Genomic DNA, 21,657 nt, shown 5'->3' with positions numbered 1-21,657 from the left:
ATCCTGTCTACCCGAATAATAGGCAAAATTGATCGAGCATGCCCCCATTAGATAGTGGTCGACCGCCGGTTCCTCCCCCACCGACAAACATAGGCATCGTACCCCAGCGCCCTAGAGCTTCCTCTACAGCAAAACTTCCCCTTAATTGCCCCCACCTGCCTGCAATTAAACGCATTAGCAAGTTACGCCATGAATGCAATGAGCATGCGCCGTTCTACAATGAAGCTCTCGCCAACTTGGGTCGATATATGTGTCCCTGAGTGTGCGGCATACGTAGGAGAAATTTCAGCGTTCGCTGGCGCCGGCGCGCCAGGCTTCTCGCCTCGAAGGCCACGCGCGGACTCCCTTGCAGTGCCACTAGATGGCGCAGCGTATCGAGAAAGAGAAGAGGATCCTGGTTGCAGCATGACGCGTGGCGTTCGCACGCATCGGCGCGCCCGCATTTCGGATGCGGGCGCGGAGGAGGGGAGCGCGCGCATCGAGGCACCCTAGTGGATGGATGGAAGGTAGGAGCGTCCCCTTTGAAACAGGGCGATGGCAGTTGCCACCATGCTCAGATTTTTATTTTGCCTTTTATTTTTATCTGTGTTGTGTGTTATTGAATTTCTCGATTTTCTTTAAATACGTCTTCCTACCCTTTTAACCTTATGTCACCTCTCTGCTTTTGAGCCATCAATCCTCCAATCGCCTTTTGCTAATTTCCACCGCATATTTATTTACATGGCTATTATTATCTCTGAACCCTAGGGCCTCAGGAAGGGTGACTGTGGCCGCATCGACATCGGGCTTGATACCATCACATTTTAGTATGAGGTGTTCCGTTGTTTCTACATATTTACCACACACAGTACATGTGCCTTCTTCGTTAAATTTCTTTTTATAGCTCCGCGTTCTAAGACATCCTGATCTAGCTTCAAAGAGTAGGGCACTGCCTCTTGAGTTATCATAAAACGCTTCCTTCCTGATCTGCAGTTTCCAATATCGATATAGTTCCACACTATGCTTCTCTTCCATTGAATTTATCCACTTTTACCTTCCGCGTTTTTAACCTGTGGTTTAATGCTCTGTCTTTCTTCGTCCTCGTGTCTGGCATACTTACTGGTTAGCTTCCTAGTTCTTTTCAGCCATTGTGAGTCAACGCTCTTTCTGTATTGGTATTGAAACACCTTAGCTGCCCACCTGTTATCGTCCAATTTCCTCAGATGTTTTTCGTATAGGATTTTACTCTGAGCTTCCCGTGCTTCGAACGATGCCCAGCCCATATCTCCCTATACTGCTTCGTTTGTGGTTCTCCCGTGGGCACCTAGTGCTAACCTTCCCACAGCTCTCTGATTTACTTCTAGTCTCGACTGAACCTCTACCCTTAAACACAGGACCCCATTCCCGAAAGTAAGCCCCGGCACCATTACTCCCTTCCAAATACCTCTCAGTACCTCATACCTGTTGTACCCCCACACAGCCCTATGTTTCATTATCCCGGCATCTCTTCGCCCTTTTGCTATGAGAGACTGCTCGTGCTTTTCCGTGTACATCTGCCCTTTGTTTACCCATACGCCGAGATATTTGTATTCGGCCACTCGGGGTATTTCATGGCCTTGTATTGTAAGCTCCTGATCAGTGGTATCGTTGAAAAACATCCCACCGGACTTAGCTGCATTAAAACTGAAACCTAAACTGTCTCCTTCGTCTCCACGAGTTTGCAAATCTTCCTGGCTATCTGCTACCAGTACAATATCGTCTGCATACATTAAACCCGGTAGTCGTTGCTCAACAACCTTTTCGCCTAATCTGTACGACAGATTATACCCTAGATTGCTTCGTTGTAACCTTCTTTCCATGCTTATCATATAAAGCATGAACAGCAGCGGTGATAGAGGACAACCTTGCCTTAATCCTTTGTGAACCTCGACAGTTGTCGTGCTCTTAATTCCTTCCCATGTTATTTCAACATTATTTTCTCGATATATTTCCTGTAGAAAATCAATTACCTCATGACCGATACCTTCAGCTTTTAATATGTTCCATAAGAGTTCCCTGTTCACGTTGTTGTATATCATTGCACCGCTTATGTCCAGGAAGGCTAAATACAGAGGTCTATTTTCCGCCTTAGCCATTTCTATGCACTGGGTAAGCATGAATAGGCTATCATCTAAGCGCCTACCACTTCTGAACCCGTTCTGAAGTTCTCCGAGTATTGGCGGCGAGGAGTTACGGAGTCGCCATCTATCGGAAGCGTCTCGCTGGCGTAGTATGAGGGATCACGCGGCGCGCTCCTCATAGGTTTTGCTGTCAGCGCTTACAAAAAACACCATGCGCGAGCTCTCCCGGACATTTGTGTAAGTGCTCTCGAAACGAGAGAAGTTTTTTACTGTCTAAATAATAATCTTGGGCAAACTGAAAGCACAGAATCGTTTACAGACGCTTTCTCTTTACCGAATACGTACAGTGAACGCCACTGCGCGCGGTCGCCGCGATGGAGCCTCCCGAACCGGCTTCTTGCGTGAAAGGTAGGTAAACGCTGAGAGCAAGCTGTGTGAACTATGTCCTTATAGTGTTCGTATAACTAAATGGAGCGTAATAGAATGAAGCCTCAATGCAGCGATCGCAGATTCGCAGCGACCGACTGCGCGTCTGCACGCTTGTCCCCGCACTGTTTCGCTTTCGCCGCGTGCGCGTTTTCGCACCGTGCCATGAGCTTTAGGCCACAGAATATGAGCATTTGACAGTATACAAGCAACCACTGTTGCGTGCACGGGCGCTATCAGAGCTGTTCAAAAATAATTTCATTGTAGAGACTTCGACGCCTACGGGGATATGCCATCGCGACGATTCAATCTTTTTTCTTCCTCTAAATTCTTGGACATTTCAATATTATTTCTCGAGTTGCGTCGCACTGTATGTTTATCGGTGTTCTCAGCGTGCGATTTCCCGCTGCTTCTTTTTTATAATCCAGTGCATTACTTCATAACACAAACATGACCTTATGTCATACTTTTTTATAATGTGCTTCTTACGCTCCCTTTCCACTCCAGTGAACTTGCCAGTATCTATAGCACCGACAAGTTCATCGACCAAACCATCATGACATTAGTCGGGCAGCGGACTCGAGCGACGTCTCAGTGCGCGTTTTCCGAAGATCGCAGACCCAGCGCCGTAGCAGAAATCTTCCTCGCGTCTGTGCTTGCTGCATACCCGAGTTGTCGCCGATGACTGTTTGCCGGTTATATGTTTCGCGAGCCAAGCTTCACGCAGCTTGTCCTGCGGCTACGTGTGAATAAGGCTCACACCGGGCTCCGTTGCGTACGTCCGGCATTGCGGGACCGAGAAGTAGCCTACCATGTTGCGCGCCTTCAAAGGCAGCCACTACCTATTGTAGTGCTTTCAAGCGTTCTAAAGGAGACACTCGAAGCGGGAAAATCTCGCCACTAAATGAGGACCGCAGCGTACGAGGGAATTGAAACTCTCGTTTTCAGCTCCCTTCGGCGCTCCCGAAGCAGCCGACGCGGCCGCTATGTCCACGTGATCCCTCATAGCACGTCACGCCGACGGTGGCGGCAGCTTTTCCAGTGGTGGAGCTCGAGGCCAATTCTATTACTTTCTACCCATGACTGCATTTTTAATTTCACCGCCTGCATCGCCAGCCTATATATAACTGATGTTATCGTAATTGGTCGGAAGGATTTTATGTTCTTCTTATCACCTTTCCCTTTATAAATCAAATTCATTTTACTCTGTTTCCAGCTGTGTGGAATTCGCTTATTTGTTATGACTGCCTCCAATGCATGCTTTTATCAGCGTTTCCTTGCTTCTTGGGCCAAGTTCATTAATGAACTTGATTGGAATTTCGTCTATACCCGCGGACGTGCATTTTGGAACATTTGCTTCTGCCTTTTTCTAGTTAAGATTGGTCAGTTCTAAGCTGTTTTCGATTATGCTGTGTTGCTCCCTCGTTTGGGGCGATTACCCTATCGTCTTTCCTAAATGACTCTGCTATAACTGAACCAATGTCGTTCACAGCGTCATCTCCCTCTAAACAATTTCCTTCGGCATCGTGAATCTCTTCCTGTTTTCTGTGATTAGCTTTACCCAGACCCCCCTTTAGTTGCATCGCGAACTTCAGCCAGCCAGCGGTCAGAGGACTGCGTTATTTTAGCCTGGACGAGGACCTGCACTTGTTGTTGCTTTTGTCGATAATATTCGAATTTTTGGCCTATTTCCTCTTCAGATAACTGCACCCCCTTTGCTTCTCTGTGTTCCCGAGATGCCCACCGTCGTTGCATGAATGGTCGTTGTTCGATGGCCTGTCTAATTTCCTTATTCCACCAACTTCGTGGTTTCCTTCCAGTTCCAGTTCGCTCGCAGCGCCCTCGCAAAATTTTTCCAGAGAGCGCCGTTCGAAACTCTATGGTTCGGCCCACTCGACCGCTGTCTAGTACACTCATATAGGTTTTCTGTGGTTCACTCTAGTGCATACTAGAGCACGTGTACTAGAGTTGAGTGTGCATACCGTGCGCATCTGCGCGTGCCGTGCGTGTATAAACGCGCCGAAGTTTTGTTTGGCTGGTTTGGCGGGCTTGACATGTTTTGCTTTGTAAGCGTCCGACATGGAATTTGAATATAGTGCGATTAGCCAGCCCCCCGTGGACGATGTCCCCACTGTCAAGCCATTGCGATGCTACGGCCGCGGGCTTCCTCTAATTCCTCTTGAAGAACTGCCTCTGTTCCAGTACCTCAAACGAAAGCATGAGGAAACGCTGGCTCAGCCCCTGAGCGCTGTGAGTTTCGTGCAGCTGTCTAGATAGTTGGGTTTCTTTGAGCGTTAACGTTTTTTTTTTCTAATGTTGCAGAATCGGGAAGTCCCCTCTGGGATAGGACGAGGAAGGGTGGCAAAGCTTTCGGTGAGTTCTCGCTTCTTTTAAGACCGCACCAATTTCTTTCTCTGCGTCGCATCTGCGACCCAAGCGCGGTATTCATAGACTCAGGTTTCACGCACGTTTCGCACGGTTTCATCAATTTGCTAGGCCTTTTTGCACTAGTCTGTGAAGTGTAGCCCGTTATGACAGTGCAGCGCGCGTCGCTTGCAACGCGGGAGTTTGCGCGAGTTCTGAGAATGCGTACTGCTGACCGTGTAGTAGCCGTGCAAGCTGTTTGGGGGAGTGGCGATGCTGCGCTTGATTGCAACAATTAGCCTATCTGGCCAAAGAAAACTAATTACAATCGAAGTCTGGACGGTTGTCGGAATAGGTTAGTAGACTTGTTGCATCCATTTCGTACCAGCGCCTTGGCTGTGCGCTGCATTTCCTGGCTGAAAAGGCGTAGCAGTGTAGTACTAGCTGCGACACATGTTAGTGCGGTAAAGACGACTGAAAAAAAAAAAAAAAATAGCCATTGTTGCAGCTGCATTTCTTTAAAAAGAGAGAGAGAGAGAGAGAGAGAGAGGGGCTTAAGAGGAAGCTTTAGCTCGCGCCCAATTCCGGCGCGGCCTATTCAAGTAGTACATGTGAAACGCAAAAACGCTTTTCTAAGATAACCCTTGGACCGGTTTTAATGAAATTTGTTGCATTTGAGAGAGAAAGTTAAATTCTAGTGACCGTTTGTAGCGGAATTTCGATTTAAGGCCTGAATTTTGTGAAAAGAATTCTCGAAAATTTCGAAGTTCGAAAAAACATAGACGCACGAAGTGTGTAAATTAATAGCTCTGCATCAAGAACAGATATTGCGGTTCTGTAAACTGCATCCATTAGATTATTCAAAGAGGACAAATTCGATAGGTCAATTTATATCTTACGTGAATTTGTTACGCTCTGTACAAGGGTTCTGCAAAAGCTGTATTTCCACATTACTGAATATTTTTAGATTCATGTGTAACATATCAATTTTGTCTGCTTTAGTTGTACTATCATATGCAACTCATAGAATTGGGATATCAAGTTTTCTTGCCGAGTTAGTCATAAACTTGATAGTTTCGTTTTCTGAATATTTCCAATTTTTGCCAATTTTTAATAAAAAATTGACGACTTAAATAAAAAGTTCGAAACTAACAGCCGCTAGATTTTGTTTTTCTTATAAATGCAACAAACGTCATCAAATTTGGTGCAGTGGTTGCCAAGAAAACAAATTCTCCTTTTATATGTATTTAGATAGGTGCACCCGAGCTAAAGCTTGCTCTTAAGAGAGCATGCCCGCAGCTGCATGCCCTCTTCACCTCTCTAAGGGCCACGAGAAGCGCATGTTTGGATGCATCATCGCCCACGGCGCTCTCAAGTATACTTAACGCATAAAAAGCACACAATGTTATGCATGGCTTGAATGTTCCTTGAACCCTCCTTAGAAATTTCCAGTTTCATTGATGCGTGCTTTCTCAGGGTGCTCTGTAGCATCCTTGGATGGTGCAAACATCGACGTGCATAGCTTTACATCTGCTATTAGCACAAACCATAGCTCAAATGGCCACAATACACAGCCTCCATGTGTTTGCATTGCTACCAATGGCAAGAGTCCATTCTCATTGTTTTTGTGTGTGTCATCTGTGCTATTGGAGCACTGGTGCATCATCTGCTACTTATCTGTGTGTTACATGGATCGTGTTGGTGACAGCTCTGTGCACATGGAAATCAACATCCAGAACTATAAAAATGTGAAAATGTTCGAATACTAAATGCAATGATTGGACATTTCTTTCCTCATACATATACGAGAGTTCACTTTTTATGTCGCTCCATGCACAAATGCAATAGTTTGCATGTCTTAGGGCAAATAGTGTTGATCACTGAGCACCCCACTTGTGCGAGAGCAGTGGAAGATGGCTGATGAAAGAAGTTATCTGTCTGAAAAGAATGTAAATGTGAATACACCAGCAGAGGCTGCAGGCAAGGTGTTAAGAGGATTTTTTGTTGCAGTTTGCACTGTTGAAAACTGTGCAAAATGCAGGACAAGAGGCAGGTACAGCTATGTGTCAGTCTCTCATTCTTGTCTTGTGTTTTCCACTGTTTTTTGTTTGGGGCACTCTGGACACACAGGCATGTCTAGAGCATGGATGCAGTTACAATTTTGGCGGGTGTCTACTGCTCATTGCCATAGTTTGTGCAAGTTACATGAGAAATTGGATTTGGCATAGCTATAAAACAAGCTATATTTGGTTTGATGAAAACATAAAAGCAAGATGGAGCAGTGTCACCCAGTGGTAGCCTGCTGCTCTTTGTGTAACACCTTACTTTAATGGTAACATGAACACACTGTTTTGGTGGTCTGTTTCAAGACGCATGCAGCACAGGGTTGTAAGGTGACAGCCCAAGCAACAGGATACAAGCGAGTGCTTCATTAATGCCATGCATGAGGTAGAATTGTATTCTCACTGTCTGTGCAATGTTTGGGCCTAAAGCTGCCTTGATAGGGCAACAAGCAGTACTTGAAGCTCTGTAGGAGTACGAAGTGTCATTGCTGTATGCAGACATGCTGGCATTGTCAGGTGCTGAGGAGAACCAAACATTTCTTGAGCAGTTACATGCTGTGCTGACCTTGCTCCACTAAGCATGAGCATTCATTTCTGTGGCTTGGAACATGTAATTCTGAGCTTTTCAATTTTCTGCAGGTTCAAGACCGCAAAGTATTTTAGCAAATTGAACAATTGGGCGAGTTAACATTCATTTTTGAAACTGTGCAAATGGGATGAAAGATGCAAGAAATACAAAGTATCTTTCCCTGTTTTTGGTTAGGTTCAACACCTCATTGTATCTTCTGTGGGAAATTGGTGGAGAAAGAGTTAAATATCCATTGAAAACTTTGCTGCTTTCCATAACTGCTGTGTGCAATACCCCATGATGCTCTTCAAATGATTTGAGAGGCCTCAGAAGTCCTTGCATATATCGGGTAGTGGAAAAAGATTACAATTTGCACTTTTGGTCTGAACCTCTTGGAATGGTGGCATTGCTTCATCTGACTGCTAGCCTTGGACAGTGCCTCTTGAACCTCGATGCCATATTATTTGCACTATGTAAGCTCCCTTTGTCTACAAAACTTGCATATTTCCAGGATCGTATATGTCAACCAGTATCTCGCAAAATGTGTGTACATGCAAGAGAGAAAGGTTGCTGATAACTGAAGAGGTTAGCTTTGTGTCCGGCTTGCATGCTACTGTTCAGATAAACACAGACTTGGGAGGATCTCGACTATATTTTTGTTTTCAGCCAAAATGCTATATGAGGTGGGTAAATGTCTCTGTAAAAAATATTCAACCTTTGTTTCGCAAGGCACAGCACGGATTTCGAGAAAAGTTTTAAAATTGATTTAAGGTGGAAAAGGGAATTGTTGCAACTTCCAGATTTTATATTTGAAGACCTATTACTCTAAAACCAATACATTGTACGCCACCAAACATTTTCTCAGCAATATTAAACTATTAGCACTACCGGCCCAAGGAAAACGAGTGAATTCCATGAGAGATCGAAACGGGTGGTATATTTGACATTATGAATTTTTCTGATAATGTTGCACATTACGCACATGTGACTGTGTACTGTTAAACTGCTAGTTGTATTTAAAGAAAGCTATTAGTAAACAGACAAAAAATTGTGAAAGGTTGTCAAGAGACGACGAAAATGTTGTGAAATGTCTTCTTTCTTTTTAAATATTTGTGACGATCCTCAAGGGTAGCAAGTATAATACAGCAAATATCTATAATATATAATATAATATATAATATTATAATAATATATAATATAATATAATATTTGCTGTATATAATACAGCAAATATAAGTAAAGAGGATGTAGGTCGCAGCATTTTTAAGACCTGTGAACAAAGTAACATTTTTAAAAAAATTCTCGAACGCTAAATTTTTCAAACTTGCTCATCTTTGGGCCTCTGTTGTTACTTCTCTGTACCTCCCAGCTTGTTATGATTTACAGCAGAGATAGGCCTTTAGCTAGATAACAAACCTCTTCATTTAATTGTTTTTTTTACTCATAACATCAACATTGCAAAAATTTTACTTACTTAAAAAAAATACCTTATTTATGTTTATACATAAAAAAAAAGTGTCAATCTCGTTCAACGTTGCCTAAATTGTCCTCTGAGGACTGCGGAATAATATGAAAAAAAAAAAAAACAGCTTGCATCCTTTTTATTGGAACAATATTACAAATGTTCGAATATTGTGTTTTGAGAGAGTGGTTCATAGTGAGGAAATCAGCAGTTCTTGCAAAAACGTACATAATACGAGGACAGGCCTTCTCCTCTTCTGAGCTTTGTCAACAGCAAATAATGAGGTATTTGCGATTGGTGGAAAATGTTTTCGAAAAGAAAAAAAAAAACGTTTGAACGAAATGCACTCCCACAGTTCGTCGCTTCAGTACAGCGGCCAATATTCCTTGTCAACAAGCAGCACACCCAGTAGTGGTTTTCCTTCATCAGATTGTATGGAACAGAATTCATGTCTTGGATGCTAACGAATGCATTCACTCAATGAGTGGGTTGCATTGTCACACTATTCCAAAATTAAAAGGTTGTTATGACAGGCAAAAGTAATTCATGCTACCAGATAAAGTATTCATTTTCGCACCAGATGGAATTAACCAGAGCTTAAAAAGTCTCGATTATATGATGTTTGGTGGCAGGATTTTTTGCCACACACAAAACATGTTTAGAGTAAGCCATGGCTAGTCTGCATAGCCAAACATGCCTTGGATCACGAGTTCCCACTCCTTCCTTTTTTCATCACGGAAGTATTCAATCTCTTACAAGTGCATGAATCAGCTAGATGTTCTCGAGCTTTCCTTGCAATTGTGCAACCATTTCAGTTGCTGACTGTACTATACTTCTGTCACATGGGTAAACTTAAGCGGACTTCGCTGCTAGTGACACTTACTGCAGAGTGCACTCGTTGGCGAGTGTGTTCGGTGAACACACTTCACGGTGGCAAAGTGTGTAGCCTCGTTAGCAGTGACCAAAAATAAGTAAAGTAATATTGAAAGCAGAGTCAGGAATAAGTTTTAATATTATTCTTTTGAAATTGCTAATGTTACAAGGTAATAAAATGTGCCACACACACACACACAAAAAAAAAAACAGCACATAACTACTCTCGCTCTCAGCCTGTTTACATATACATGCTTTGCCTTCTGACTCCCGACCGCCATCGCCACCAATTTGAAAGAACACCCTTTCTTGTGCAGCAGCGTGCTGCCAAAATGACTCGGCGTGCTGAGGTGCACTTTAGTTTGCTCATGTGACAGGGGTATTACTTTGCCGTTTCCTGCCCGTATGTTGTGAAGAGAAGCTTGATGCTTGACTCCTTCAACTTCGTTGCATGTTCTTCCTTTTTCCAGAGAAGAGCCACTTTACTGACTCATAATTTTTTTGTGAAAGCTTGTACAATTGAAATTTATTTTTGAAGTAACTTGCGGCGCTGTAATGTACGTTGGTGGCGTGGCTTTGTAGGGGGACTTCAAGGCACTCGTGGATCTTGCTTAATGCAAACCAAGATCAGGCTGCGTTGTGCGACATGTCATCGCTTATAACAGCGTAACTGCGTGTTCTTTTGGCGATTACAAGACCCGCCGTGGTTGCTCAGTGGCTATGGTGTTGGGCTGCTGAACACGAGGTCGCGGGATCAAATCCCGGCCACGGCGGCCGCATTTCGATGGGGGCAAAATGCGAAAACACCCGTGTACTTAGATTTAGGTGCACGTTAAAGAACCCCAGGTGGTCGAAATTTCCGGAGTCCTCCACTACGGCGTGCCTCATAATCAGAAATTGGTTTTGGCACGTTAAACCCCATAATTTTTTTTTTTGGCGATTACAACGAAGGTGAAAACTGACTCTTCTTTTTTTTTGTGCCGGTGGTAGGATTGAATCTCATTAGAAACATTGGCAGTCCAGTTTTCGGCGAAGTCAAAATGCAGAATGAGAGATGCTTGCCACTTGGATTGTTTTGCTTCACTAATGGTTGCAGCTTGTGTCTGCCATATATAGCTCTACAGAACCCACTTGGAGATCCACTTAGCTAGTTTCTTCACAAACGAAGTCGGCTGTGATGTTTTCTTTATATTCTCTCCATTTTCCTACACTGCGTAGTTGAGCTCAGCCTCATGGGAGGCCTCCAATGTTCTTGTAGTTACTCAATCGCTCATACGAGACAGTTCAGTCGCCTAGATGGCATAGTAAAATATTTAGCGCGCACAATCGACAAGGACACAGTGAAGGGGGACACACGAACGCTTACTCGCAACTATTTTATCTTCGGAAAGATACAGAACATATATACCCGAGCTATCAGCACTGAGCATGTGCAACAAGAGTGGTCAGTAAAACAGAAACAGATTAAAAACAGATTAAGAAGGTTCATCCAGTATTTAAAAAAGCAAATTCATTTTCAGTGAATGCAACCGATAGTTGGCTTATGCATTCTTTAGCACACTTTTTGATATGAAATGCTTCTGTGATTTCACGTGTTAGTTTGTTTTTATCTGAAAACAAAATGTCAGTGTTAAAATATACCGGATCACAATGACATAGATTACAGTGGTTCGACAAGTGTGAATGTTTTTTTTACAGAGAGAACGTGCATGTTCTTTTAGGCGGGTGTTTATGCACCGACCGGTTTGTCCTATGTACATGTTGCCACAGGTCAACGGAAGCCGGTACACAACACCTATTCTGCATTTTGTTAATTTTTGATAGTCTTTTAGGCCGCAGCTGCATTTTTTACCCTATTGTCTAACTTATTGGAAATAGCTTGGCACAATTTTTGCACCTTGTTACGAGCGCTGAAAACCACTTCAACGCCATACCGGCTGGCAACATTCTTTAGCCCATGGGAAAAATAATTGACGTAAGGTACAACTGCAAGGCGCTTTTTGTTTGTGCTAAGCCTGTTCCTTAAATCTGGGGGTTGTACACCCTTTACTATATTTATTACCTTTTCGGCTGCTCCGACTATAATGTGTTCCGGGAATCCCACCGAAGCTAGTCTTGTTACCTGATTGGCAAAGCTTTCTTTTATTCGGTGGCAACAAGATTTGACTAAAACGGCCCGAAGGCAAGACACCGCAATTCCGCTTTTTAAAATCTTCGAATGTCTTGATTTGTGCTGTAATATGGGCTTTTTTGATCTAGGGCTGTACATCCAGCATGTGTGATCAGGTAGTAATCGCAGAGAAAGATCTAGAAACTGTAGTTCGTTTTCTTTAGCAATCTCATGGGTAAACTTAGGCCTAGGCCACAGTCATGGAACACTTTCAGTACATTAACCACATTACAGCCATGTTCATTCCCATCAAAAATAACCAAAAAATCAACAAATTGGAAACTTTTTGCCAAGCTTCCTAAAGCACTGTGAATACTTTTGTCTACACGAGCTAGAAAACTGTCGCTTAGTATTGGCGCTACCTTGGAACCTATACATATACCTGATTTTTGCACATACATTGCTTCATTCTAACCGACAAAGGTAGAACTAAGATAAAAAAATAGTATTTCCATAAAGCTTTCCACGGGTGCTCCGCTGTCATTTCTAAATTTTACTTTATCATTATCTTCGCAAATACACATTTTAACATTTTTTAACAGCTCTGTGTGCGGAATCGAGTAAAATAAATCTTGTACGTCAACACTGAAGGCGCTGCATCCCTTTGTTTTGTTTTCCCTCAAATATTGTACAACAGCCTCAGAATTACAGATTGCTAACGGATTGGGGATTCTTAACGAGGAAAGCTGTTTCTGGATGAACGATGCTACCTGCTGCTGCCAAGTGCTTCTTTCAGTAACAATGGCTCCGAATGACTCTCCAGGTTTGTGCATTTTACATGAGAAAAACACTTCAAGATGCAGGCCCTTTGCTTTTTTGACTGAGGCACGTAGGCTTTCTAAATTGAGGGAATGCAGTAATTCAATAGCACGCTGTTTTTGTTTGGCAGGCTTAACATCGGTTCTCTTGAAATTTTTATCCATAGCTTCACAAGCTTTTTGACGAAACATGCCATCAGGTAGGACAACAAAACATCCTTCTTTATCGGCGGTAAGAACACGTAACACTCTAGAAGCCAAGTCTCCTGCCACTTGGTTGAGCTGGTTGGGACTCACACATGCAGTTTTTGCCTTCGCGAAAGCTTCTACAATTCAGAAACACACCTTGCACGTTCTTCTTCAGGAACCAGTCGTAGACGGCTCTTGATGCTGCCAGCTTCACAGGTGGACACAGTGCCGGTTCCAGTGCGAACTTTGGCCCAAGCTGCAGAAGCTTGTTGTCCTTTTCTGGAATAAAATATTTCCCGAGCCTTACCACTCTTCCTTCTGTAGAAGGTGCTTTCTTGACAGTGGGCGAGAGCGGTCTCACCGTGTTCCAGAGGAACTCCGTTGGCCGTTGAGGAGGGTCTGCAAGCAGAACCCTCCTCAGACGAAGCAAATCAAACTTCGACAGTGTCATTTAAATGTTCGCATTTGCTGCCTTGAACACACGATGTGTCTCTCGTATTGAGCGAGTCTCAAATCTTCTGGACACGTACTGCATTTCACCATCAACAGCACACACGTCTTTCTTGTTGGGGTCTGTCGTGAACACCCATACTCATCTTTTGTGTTGTAGGCCATGGCAGTCAGCACACCCTCATGGCTTGAACGAGACCTCTGAATTGGATCTGGGGCTGTCCACATGCCATGCTTATGCCAGGACGAGGAGGAAGCAGGAATATATGGAAAGACAGGGAGCTTAGCCAGGTCTCGACCGGCTGGCTACCCTGCTCTCACGCCAACTTCGTGCCTTATGAATCGTGTACATTGATAAACTTGGCATGGCGACCTTGGTTTTTTGTGAATCAAGGTTCGCTTGCAGCAGTGCCAACAATTGCAGACGCTGTTGATAAGATGTAGGCGCTCCGTAGGCTTTCTTCAACTTTCCCAATTATTCAAGGCAATCATCACAATTGTTTCTTGAGGGTTCAAGTCGATCGGTTCTCCCAGAAAGAATGCTGACCACTGATAAAATTTTGACTGCAACAGCACTTTTGATTTTGTTCTGCTTCCTTTTTACAGCATAAGTTGTTATGGGCTCCTTCCAATAGCTGTTTTGGTGTGTCCGCCGCCGGTGTCCAGTGTCTGTAGCTGCTGTCACCAGGAATGCGAAAAAAAAAAAAAAAAAAAACCCTATACCCAAAAATACTGCCGGGAGCGAACCCGGGTCTGCTGCATGGGAGTCGGCTACTCTACCACTGAGCCACACCAGCGAGTGCTGGTATGCAGCATAAAAAATGCCCTGTTACCACATCCTTGCAGACACTCGATGTGACATGCGCGCCGTGTAGGGTTGATTCGTGCACATGTTGCATTGCAGTTTCATATTATTACACCAGGTAGAACACCATGTAGCAGATGCGCAGCTAGCAGTACAAGGCAGTTAAGGAAGGTTTGAAAAAGACAAAAGTTTAAGGCGATGCATACAAGAATGCTAAAAAAATATATATATTGAGTACCTAAATAAATCAAGCTGGCTGGGTGACCATGTCACCACTGTATTTCGGAGGAAATGCCAATAATCATCACCATCCTTAGCATTGTATCGTAGCACTTGTCAGATCAAGCCGGCTAGATGACTATGCGTGTGTTCCAATTCTGGCCAGCATCGGAGACAATCTACGTAGGCAGCTAAGTAGACAGCAGAGACAGCTGCGAGGCCATGTAATGGAATGTGTTTATAGCCGCCTGGAAGATGTACAGAAGACATTTTTGCCACGTGACAGCACCTTGCGGCGTCAGGAAAAAGTTGAGCACACATTATTTCTGTATTTTAAGTCTCCTTGGCAAACCTATGAAAAACGCTGATGTCGCTTACATTAAGGGCGTAGGATAGTGTGTCTACATTTTCTTGTGTGCAGACAGCCTTCTTGTCGGCTTTCCAAGCGTCCTGCTCAGCCGCCACCTTGTTTGGACAGGAAAGTAGCCTGCATAGTTTTTTACTTTCAGGCTGTCTTCGTGAAACTTCCTACTTTGACGTCTTTGTGAGAAATGTAACAAGACAAGATGGCTGCTGCCCACTTAGTCGTCTACTTTGCCATCTACGGCGAGTATTCTAGCAGAGCCTATGTCACTTCCGCGTTTCATACGGGATGCCACTAAATCATCATCATTAGCATCGTATCTGGCCACTTACTTGCCTTACGATGTGAGATGCGCGTCACATAGTGTCTATGTGTGCGCCCTTTGCATTGCAATTGCATATTATTACACCAGGTGGCATGCCACGTAGCAGTTGCATAGGTAGTGGTACAAGGTAAATAGAGAAGTCTTCAGGAAGAAGAAAAAAAGATTATGGAGGTGTATAAATCTCATGCAGGCTAGGTGACTGTTTGTCAGTCTTGTTTCAAATGGAATGCTATTAAATCGTCATCATCATCATCATTAGCACTGTATCGTGTCATTTGACACGCGATGTGACATGCGTGCCATGTATCGTCGATATGTAAAAACTATGCATTGCAGTTTTGTTATATTCCACCAGATGCCCCGACATGTAGCAGTTGCATATAGCAGTGGCATGCTGCATGTAGCTGGACCTGGTTAAACCAAGCAAGTTAGGTGGCTATTTGTCACCACCCCGTTGGAAGAGGATGTCAATAAACCATCTTTATCATCAACAGCAACATACCATGTCACGGGTCAAGGGATCTGACATGTGCGCCACGTAGCCTGGATATACTTGAAACCGCCTGCTTCTTGGCATATTCCTCCTATTAGGCCTGCACCAGCATTTGGACACGAGACCTGTGTTTACTCTTCGGTACACGTTATGCCACCTCCTGGCAAGGTACAAACTGCCGCTGAAGTGAATCGTAGAGTTACACGCGTGGCTTCAACCAAGCAACATCGGGCTCAGAGGACTGCTGTGAAAGCAGGACAAGCCGCAACTTGCCGTCAACGCTGGGCGGACAGTTCAGATTGTTCTCATGAAAACGCCGTGAAGACACTGTAGTGCGTGGTGCCGAAAATGGAGCTCCTATGGAGCCACTCCCCCAGCTTACACTGTGACTGTGCTGTGTGTGCTTCGCAGGCCTGGGATTTTTTTTGTGTAAACTTTTCTTTGTCATTGAGGAACACGACTTGGGGGCCTCAAGGGTGAAACATAAACTCCATTTGCCTGTTCAGCTCACCGACTGTCTCTTCCTTGGGGACAAAGACGTCATAGGTATCACCAGAGTCGGAGAAGGCTAAGACCAAATCCTTATACCACTTGAAGCAGTGTTGACAGATCTTATCTCCATATGTAATTGGACACGCACCTTGACTTAAGGCCTTCCACAACAGAGATATCAACATCTTCAACACCATGGAAATTTTGCTGGAATGGAATTTTCTTGTGCACCATCAGGTAGTCGGCACAAAAGCTGTCTGTAAGGCCTAACCATAGCTGCCTTCCAAGCGTAGGATGGTCAAAGAACCAAAAATAAGCGTGCTTTCAAAGCCTTAGTGCTATATCCCGCCCAGGCAACCTCATCAGTTTATGCAATTGCGGAGGTACCACGCCCCACCCTCACTCACTCCGACTGCTGTAATTCAAGTGGCTGTATCCGGTAACCTGGGCCATGCCAAATAAAGAGTTCTACACGACAACACAAAGCTTAGAAATTTGTCACAGTGCTTGGCTTACTGGCAGAGCTGTGTACCTCACTGCCTCTTGCACACATACGCATTTGTCATTTGCGCCTTGGCATCGTCTGAACGGGCACACAGACACGTTGCAGAAGGCAAACATTATCCCTCTATTTCGATAGCTTTCATTTTGGCACATTGCTAGGAAAAAAAAAATGGAGAGCTGTAAATGTGCTCGTTGCCTGTTGACGAGGGATATTCGCCTCTGTACTGAAGTGACGAACTACACGAGTACATTTTGTTGAAACAGTTTTTCTTTCCGAAAACATTTTCCACCGGCTGCAAAACCTAATTTTTGCCGTTGATAAAGTTCAGCAAAGGACGCATGTCCTTCTATTATATTTTCTCAAGAAATGCTGATTTCCGCACTATGGACCACTCTGTCCAAACACAATATTCGAACATTTGTAACATTGTTCCAATGAAAATGATGCAACGTGTTTTTTCATAGTATTATTCTGCAGTCCTTGGAGGACTATTTAGGTGAGCTTGAACGAGATAGAGAGGTTTTTTTTATATAAAGTTTTTTCAGCAAAGTAACATTTTTCTAATTTTTATGTTCCGAGTAAAAAATTTCTTTAAAAATTAGAATAAAAATGCACAGGTTTGTTACCCACCTAAAGGCCTATCTCTGCTGAAGATCACAGGCTGGGATGTATAGAGCAATTTTGCGCTTTGTCTGAGTTAAGATTTTTTTATCTGAAACAGACGTATGTGGGAAAAGTAGTTTCGGTTCCATTGTGTGGAAGGGTGTTTCTGCGTAACATAATTTCAGTTAAAATAAATATTTTGACTCAATTTGTGACTGTCCTTCTCTGAACACACCCAGCTGACTCCTCCACTGCAGTGGTGTCGTTGTGCTTTCCCACTAGGCTGGTGCATCGGTCATTATAAATGAGAGCATTTCAGATAATAGGTGTAAATAGAGAGTAATTTCAGCAGTAGTTTCCCTAGACCAGCCTTAAACAGCTCGATTCGTGCACTCCCGCATGCTTGCTACCTTAATATATCGTAGGAACAGTACGGATACCGGAGCCATGAAAACCCGAGCTTAAGTCATTTCATGGCTCAGAAGAGGCAGAAAAGACAATCTGAGCCACTTTTGTTTATTACCACAAAATAATGAGCGCTGAATGCAATATGATTGTAATTTCTATTTTATTATTGGAACTACACAGATCATAAGGATCACCGCACAGGGTTCTAAAAATAGGCTTAATGTTTCTGCTTAAAATAAAATAATGCAGCATGTTTCTGCAGTACATGATTTATCAGTTCTGCGAGTGCATTCTGTGAAATTTTATTTGAAATCGCCAAATATTGTTAACACCCTTCAAATTGGCCACTTCTCACTACTTACTATGCAATTTTGGCATCTTACTAAGAAATAAATATGCAATGCAGCTGCACACTTTTTGTGTTATTTTACAAGAAAGTATTTAAAGATTTGTCTGGAAGTATTTCAGCTTCTTTGCCTTGGCTAAAATGGCCCCAAAAAGCTACTGATTTCAGGGTCAATGAGAGATGCTTGGTCAAAATGCAAAGTTTGGTGCTTAAAAAAAAAAAAAAAACTGTAGGTGGCATAAGTTTGTTTCCTTGAGCCAGTAGTTCTAGAGATTTAAAAATACAAAAAAAATTTTTTGCTTGAAATCAGCGTTGCATCTCACAAAACAAAGGTTGAGTCCTTTCTAGAGACATTTGCCCACCGCATAAAATTTTTGCTGAAAACAGAAAATTGTCGGTAACCCCATAAGCCTATCCTTATCCAGTGTGGGAATGCTGTGCCAATTGCGCCAGCCTGCGCCATTTCAATGAAGCTGCAACATGCTACACCAAAAGTTTTTTTTTTTTGTGTGAAATTGCACCAAAGCTGCGCGAAAATGAGCCGTCAGCAACATGAGATGCCCGGATTGCCGCTCTATGCGAAAACTGAGGTCTTTGTTTCGCCATTGTAATCCAGTCCGATCCAGTTCTCAACCTTCGTCTTTGATGGGAGAGCGACTGAGTGAGGGCGTCAGTGGTGTGGCCAATGAGTGCTATTGCCACGCTTTCACTACATTCAGGAAAGCACCACTTCCACTCTGGGCGACAGCAGTGTTGCGAGAAGCTGCAAGGTCCCTGTGGCGGTTGTCCAGCGTTACATTGTGACCTTGGCATATAGCCAGGCAGTCGATTCTGTTGTTCATCCACATCCAGTCCCGGGAGTCTTCAAGAGAGTCATTCAGATATCTTGCGAAATATGCGCCTCGAGTGATACAACCTAGCCAAGTTTCATCTCTCCTTGATGAGGTGACAATGTTGAGCTCTGAAGTGCTGATTGAAGGCACTAATGGGCCACTACACAAATACTGGAATAATACTTTTGTCATCGAGAGTCCCCAAGGAGGGGCAAAATATCCACTTTTGACTAAGCTTGTCAAGGCACTTCTTTTCCTTCTGCATGGGAAAGCTGATATTGAGCGAGGCTTCAGCCAGAACACAAAGAGTTTTGAATGATAGGTCAAGCCTTTGTCTGGCAAGCGTAAATGGCGTTCGTCACATAATGTCCTTTGCCAAAAGGTACAAGAGTGACCCTTGCAAGCTTTCCTTTGGTCCAGATGTAATAACAGCTGTTAGAGGCGCATCGAAACGGTATGCTGAGCGCATTTTCATTGAACAAGAGACATTGAAAAGGCTACGTGCTGATGTGGAACCAGTGCCCAGCTTGTCGAAAACACAAGCCAAACAAAAGGTGGCTGAAGCAGAGCACATGTTTAGAAATGCTGAATTGCTCATTCAGCAAGGCATGAAGCTGAACTTTACTGATATTGAGAGTGGCCAAGCATTATTGAGCCAAGCTAGAGAAAAATGAGTGTTAATATATCTCATCTCAGTGCCTTTAATAAGCGCTCAAAAAAGGAGTGTAGTGATGGCCAACTGAAGTCAGTGTGAAAAAGCACATATCTAGTCTTGTTTTATTTCCTGTGATCCTTGTGGCAAAGGTTGTCATCCATCTTCATCATTGCTTTAATTAAAAAGGCTGTTTTTTCTGTCAAATGCAGCTTCAGTTGAGTGGCTGCTTTTGTTCACGCTAGTCCATAAATAATTATTACTTTGGTCTCACTTCTCTGGTTACTGGTTAAGTTGTATTTTTTTCTTGCACTACAATTACCATGGCAGTATTAAACAGTGCTAATCAATATCTGCTTTGATGTCTTCCTATAGTGTTGCATTTATTTTTGCTCTGCAGATCTCTGGGTAGATTGTTTTTCTCCAGTTCTTAAACTGGGATTTAGTTATGTCTGTTTACTTGGAATTGGTGCTATGCAGTGTTATGTAATACTTTTTTTTCTTCGGAAAAACAGTTCTATTTCCGGAGTGAATTCATGTTTATTTTTGGCTAGTTGGTTTTTTGTGCTTATTGTGTGGTACTATATGTGTGTGATGATTTTTGCAAATGAAAGACTGGTTTTTAATTAATTCTGCTATATCCATGCTGTGATACTCCGTATTTTTTTGTTACCTGTAGTATGTCAAATGCCAGTTGCTGCAATTTTTGTAATGGCCACGAAAAGCCTATTCCTGTTTTCTGGAAGTGCTGTAGGGACGTGTTTGTCATATCCAGGTTCATTTTTTCTGCTGTCCTCTGGTTGATGTATTCTTTGTGATAGACGATACTTATACAAATAAAGGTCTATAAGTTTTTCTCTTCAAGCCTTATTTCTGGGATGCTGGGATCTGCTACAAAATGGGTGGCAGCTGCTCCAAAGTGAAATTTTTCCTGCTGCTATGCCTGCTACAAAACACTCTTGGCCATTCCCACCACTGCTTATAATCTGAATGAACTCAATGAATAACAAAGAATAGGATGAAATGCGAAAACACCCATGTACTTAGCAGGGTGTCTACCAACCGGGAAAACCGGGAAAACCGGGAATTCTCAGGGAATTTGAACAGTCTGGAAAAACTCAGGGAAAACTCAGGGAATTTGTGCTTCTATCAGGGAAAATTAGCTGTAACTTTATTGAAAGGGAACGAAAGTCGTGTTAATGCTGGCTCCAGTAACAGAGGAATCGCAACGAATCGTCATTGACTCCGTGTCATCGGCACGATGTATTGCCAGAGTAGTTAACGACCGATTTTCTAGACGCCCGATTTTTCGGACATGCCCGATAATTTGCACGGTTTTGCGGCACCACCACGTACTCCATATAGTCAATGTATATTGCCCTGACTGCGTCTGAAATGGCATTAATCAAAGCCGCCACCGCCGCTATTTTGATTATCTCGCCGCCTCGAACCGGCACTCTCGCAGGCAGATCCGCTGGCAGCCGTAACCGCGGCAACGTTAGGCCTAGCTGCTTCTATGTTCGCTATTAAGCTTCTTGCCGTGCGGTGCCGTGTTTTTCATTGAAAGAATTCGCCGCTATTACCAATTGCACCGACTCCGCCTTTGTAATCCTCGCGATTGGCTTTGAAGCTCGCAGAGCACAGCGCGTTGCGTATTGCCAGTCTCCGAAAGTTAGCTTCGCCTCAGTACATTTGTGTTAGGCGGTGAAGCATAACAAGCGTGGGAAGGGGGCAATTGTCACGGGACACAGTATGTATTCCTTAATTACACATGCGTGCACCCCGTATCCTGTCACAGTACAAGCCCTGATATGCCTAATAAGCGTACTGGCAGGCCTTCAGAGCTTTTTCAGACGTGCCTGTGGTAATTTTATCCCTTAAAGGCAGTTAAAGACATGCATTAATGTTTTTCAGACTGCCCGTTTTTTTTTCAATTTTTTTTTTGCGGCCCCTCGGAAGTCCGAAAAATCAAATGTTGACTCTACAACTGACCAAGAGGATGCTTCAGATGATCCATGTGGTGAAAGCGTGTTAGAAGGAGGATGAGAACAGAAAGGACCGACGCACTGAGGAATTAACGGGAAAGGAAGGGTGCCGCCGCCTTTTTGAAGGAGCTTGAGCTAAAAAAAAAGTGTTGGCTGACGCTGAGACACAGGTGTCCCTCATCCAAACCAAAATAAATTGTTTAAG

At 43.6% G+C, this 21,657-nt stretch overlaps 1 protein-coding gene and 1 long non-coding RNA gene across 6 annotated transcripts in view; both read left to right on the top strand.

Annotated features, from left to right (window-relative positions):
- The first annotated feature begins 4,413 nt into the window (after nt 1-4,413).
- The window catches only part of LOC126545924 (uncharacterized), a 127,741-nt gene continuing 110,497 nt past the window's right edge, over nt 4,414-21,657 (top strand). For 2 of the 5 annotated variants that reach the window (XM_050193974.3, XM_050193972.3), the window contains exons 1-2: nt 4,415-4,775; nt 4,848-4,898. In XM_050193974.3, the coding sequence (XP_050049931.2) occupies nt 4,605-4,775; nt 4,848-4,898 (222 nt within the window). In that variant the 5' untranslated portion in view covers nt 4,415-4,604. Of the gene's footprint in view, nt 4,776-4,847; nt 4,899-21,657 lie in introns of all 5 variants that reach the window. The other 3 variants (XM_055061373.2, XM_050193973.3, XM_055061372.2) reach the window with 2 other exon arrangements.
- LOC129380442 (uncharacterized) lies at nt 4,920-20,326 on the top strand. The gene is made up of 2 exons (XR_011892489.1): nt 4,920-12,788; nt 13,583-20,326. It is a non-coding gene; the product is annotated as an uncharacterized lncRNA (long non-coding RNA).

This window comes from Dermacentor andersoni, chromosome 1, assembly GCF_023375885.2.
Source record: "Dermacentor andersoni chromosome 1, qqDerAnde1_hic_scaffold, whole genome shotgun sequence".
Taxonomy (NCBI): Eukaryota; Metazoa; Arthropoda; class Arachnida; order Ixodida; family Ixodidae; genus Dermacentor; species Dermacentor andersoni.
This window is presented reverse-complemented; position numbering and strand designations above follow the sequence as displayed.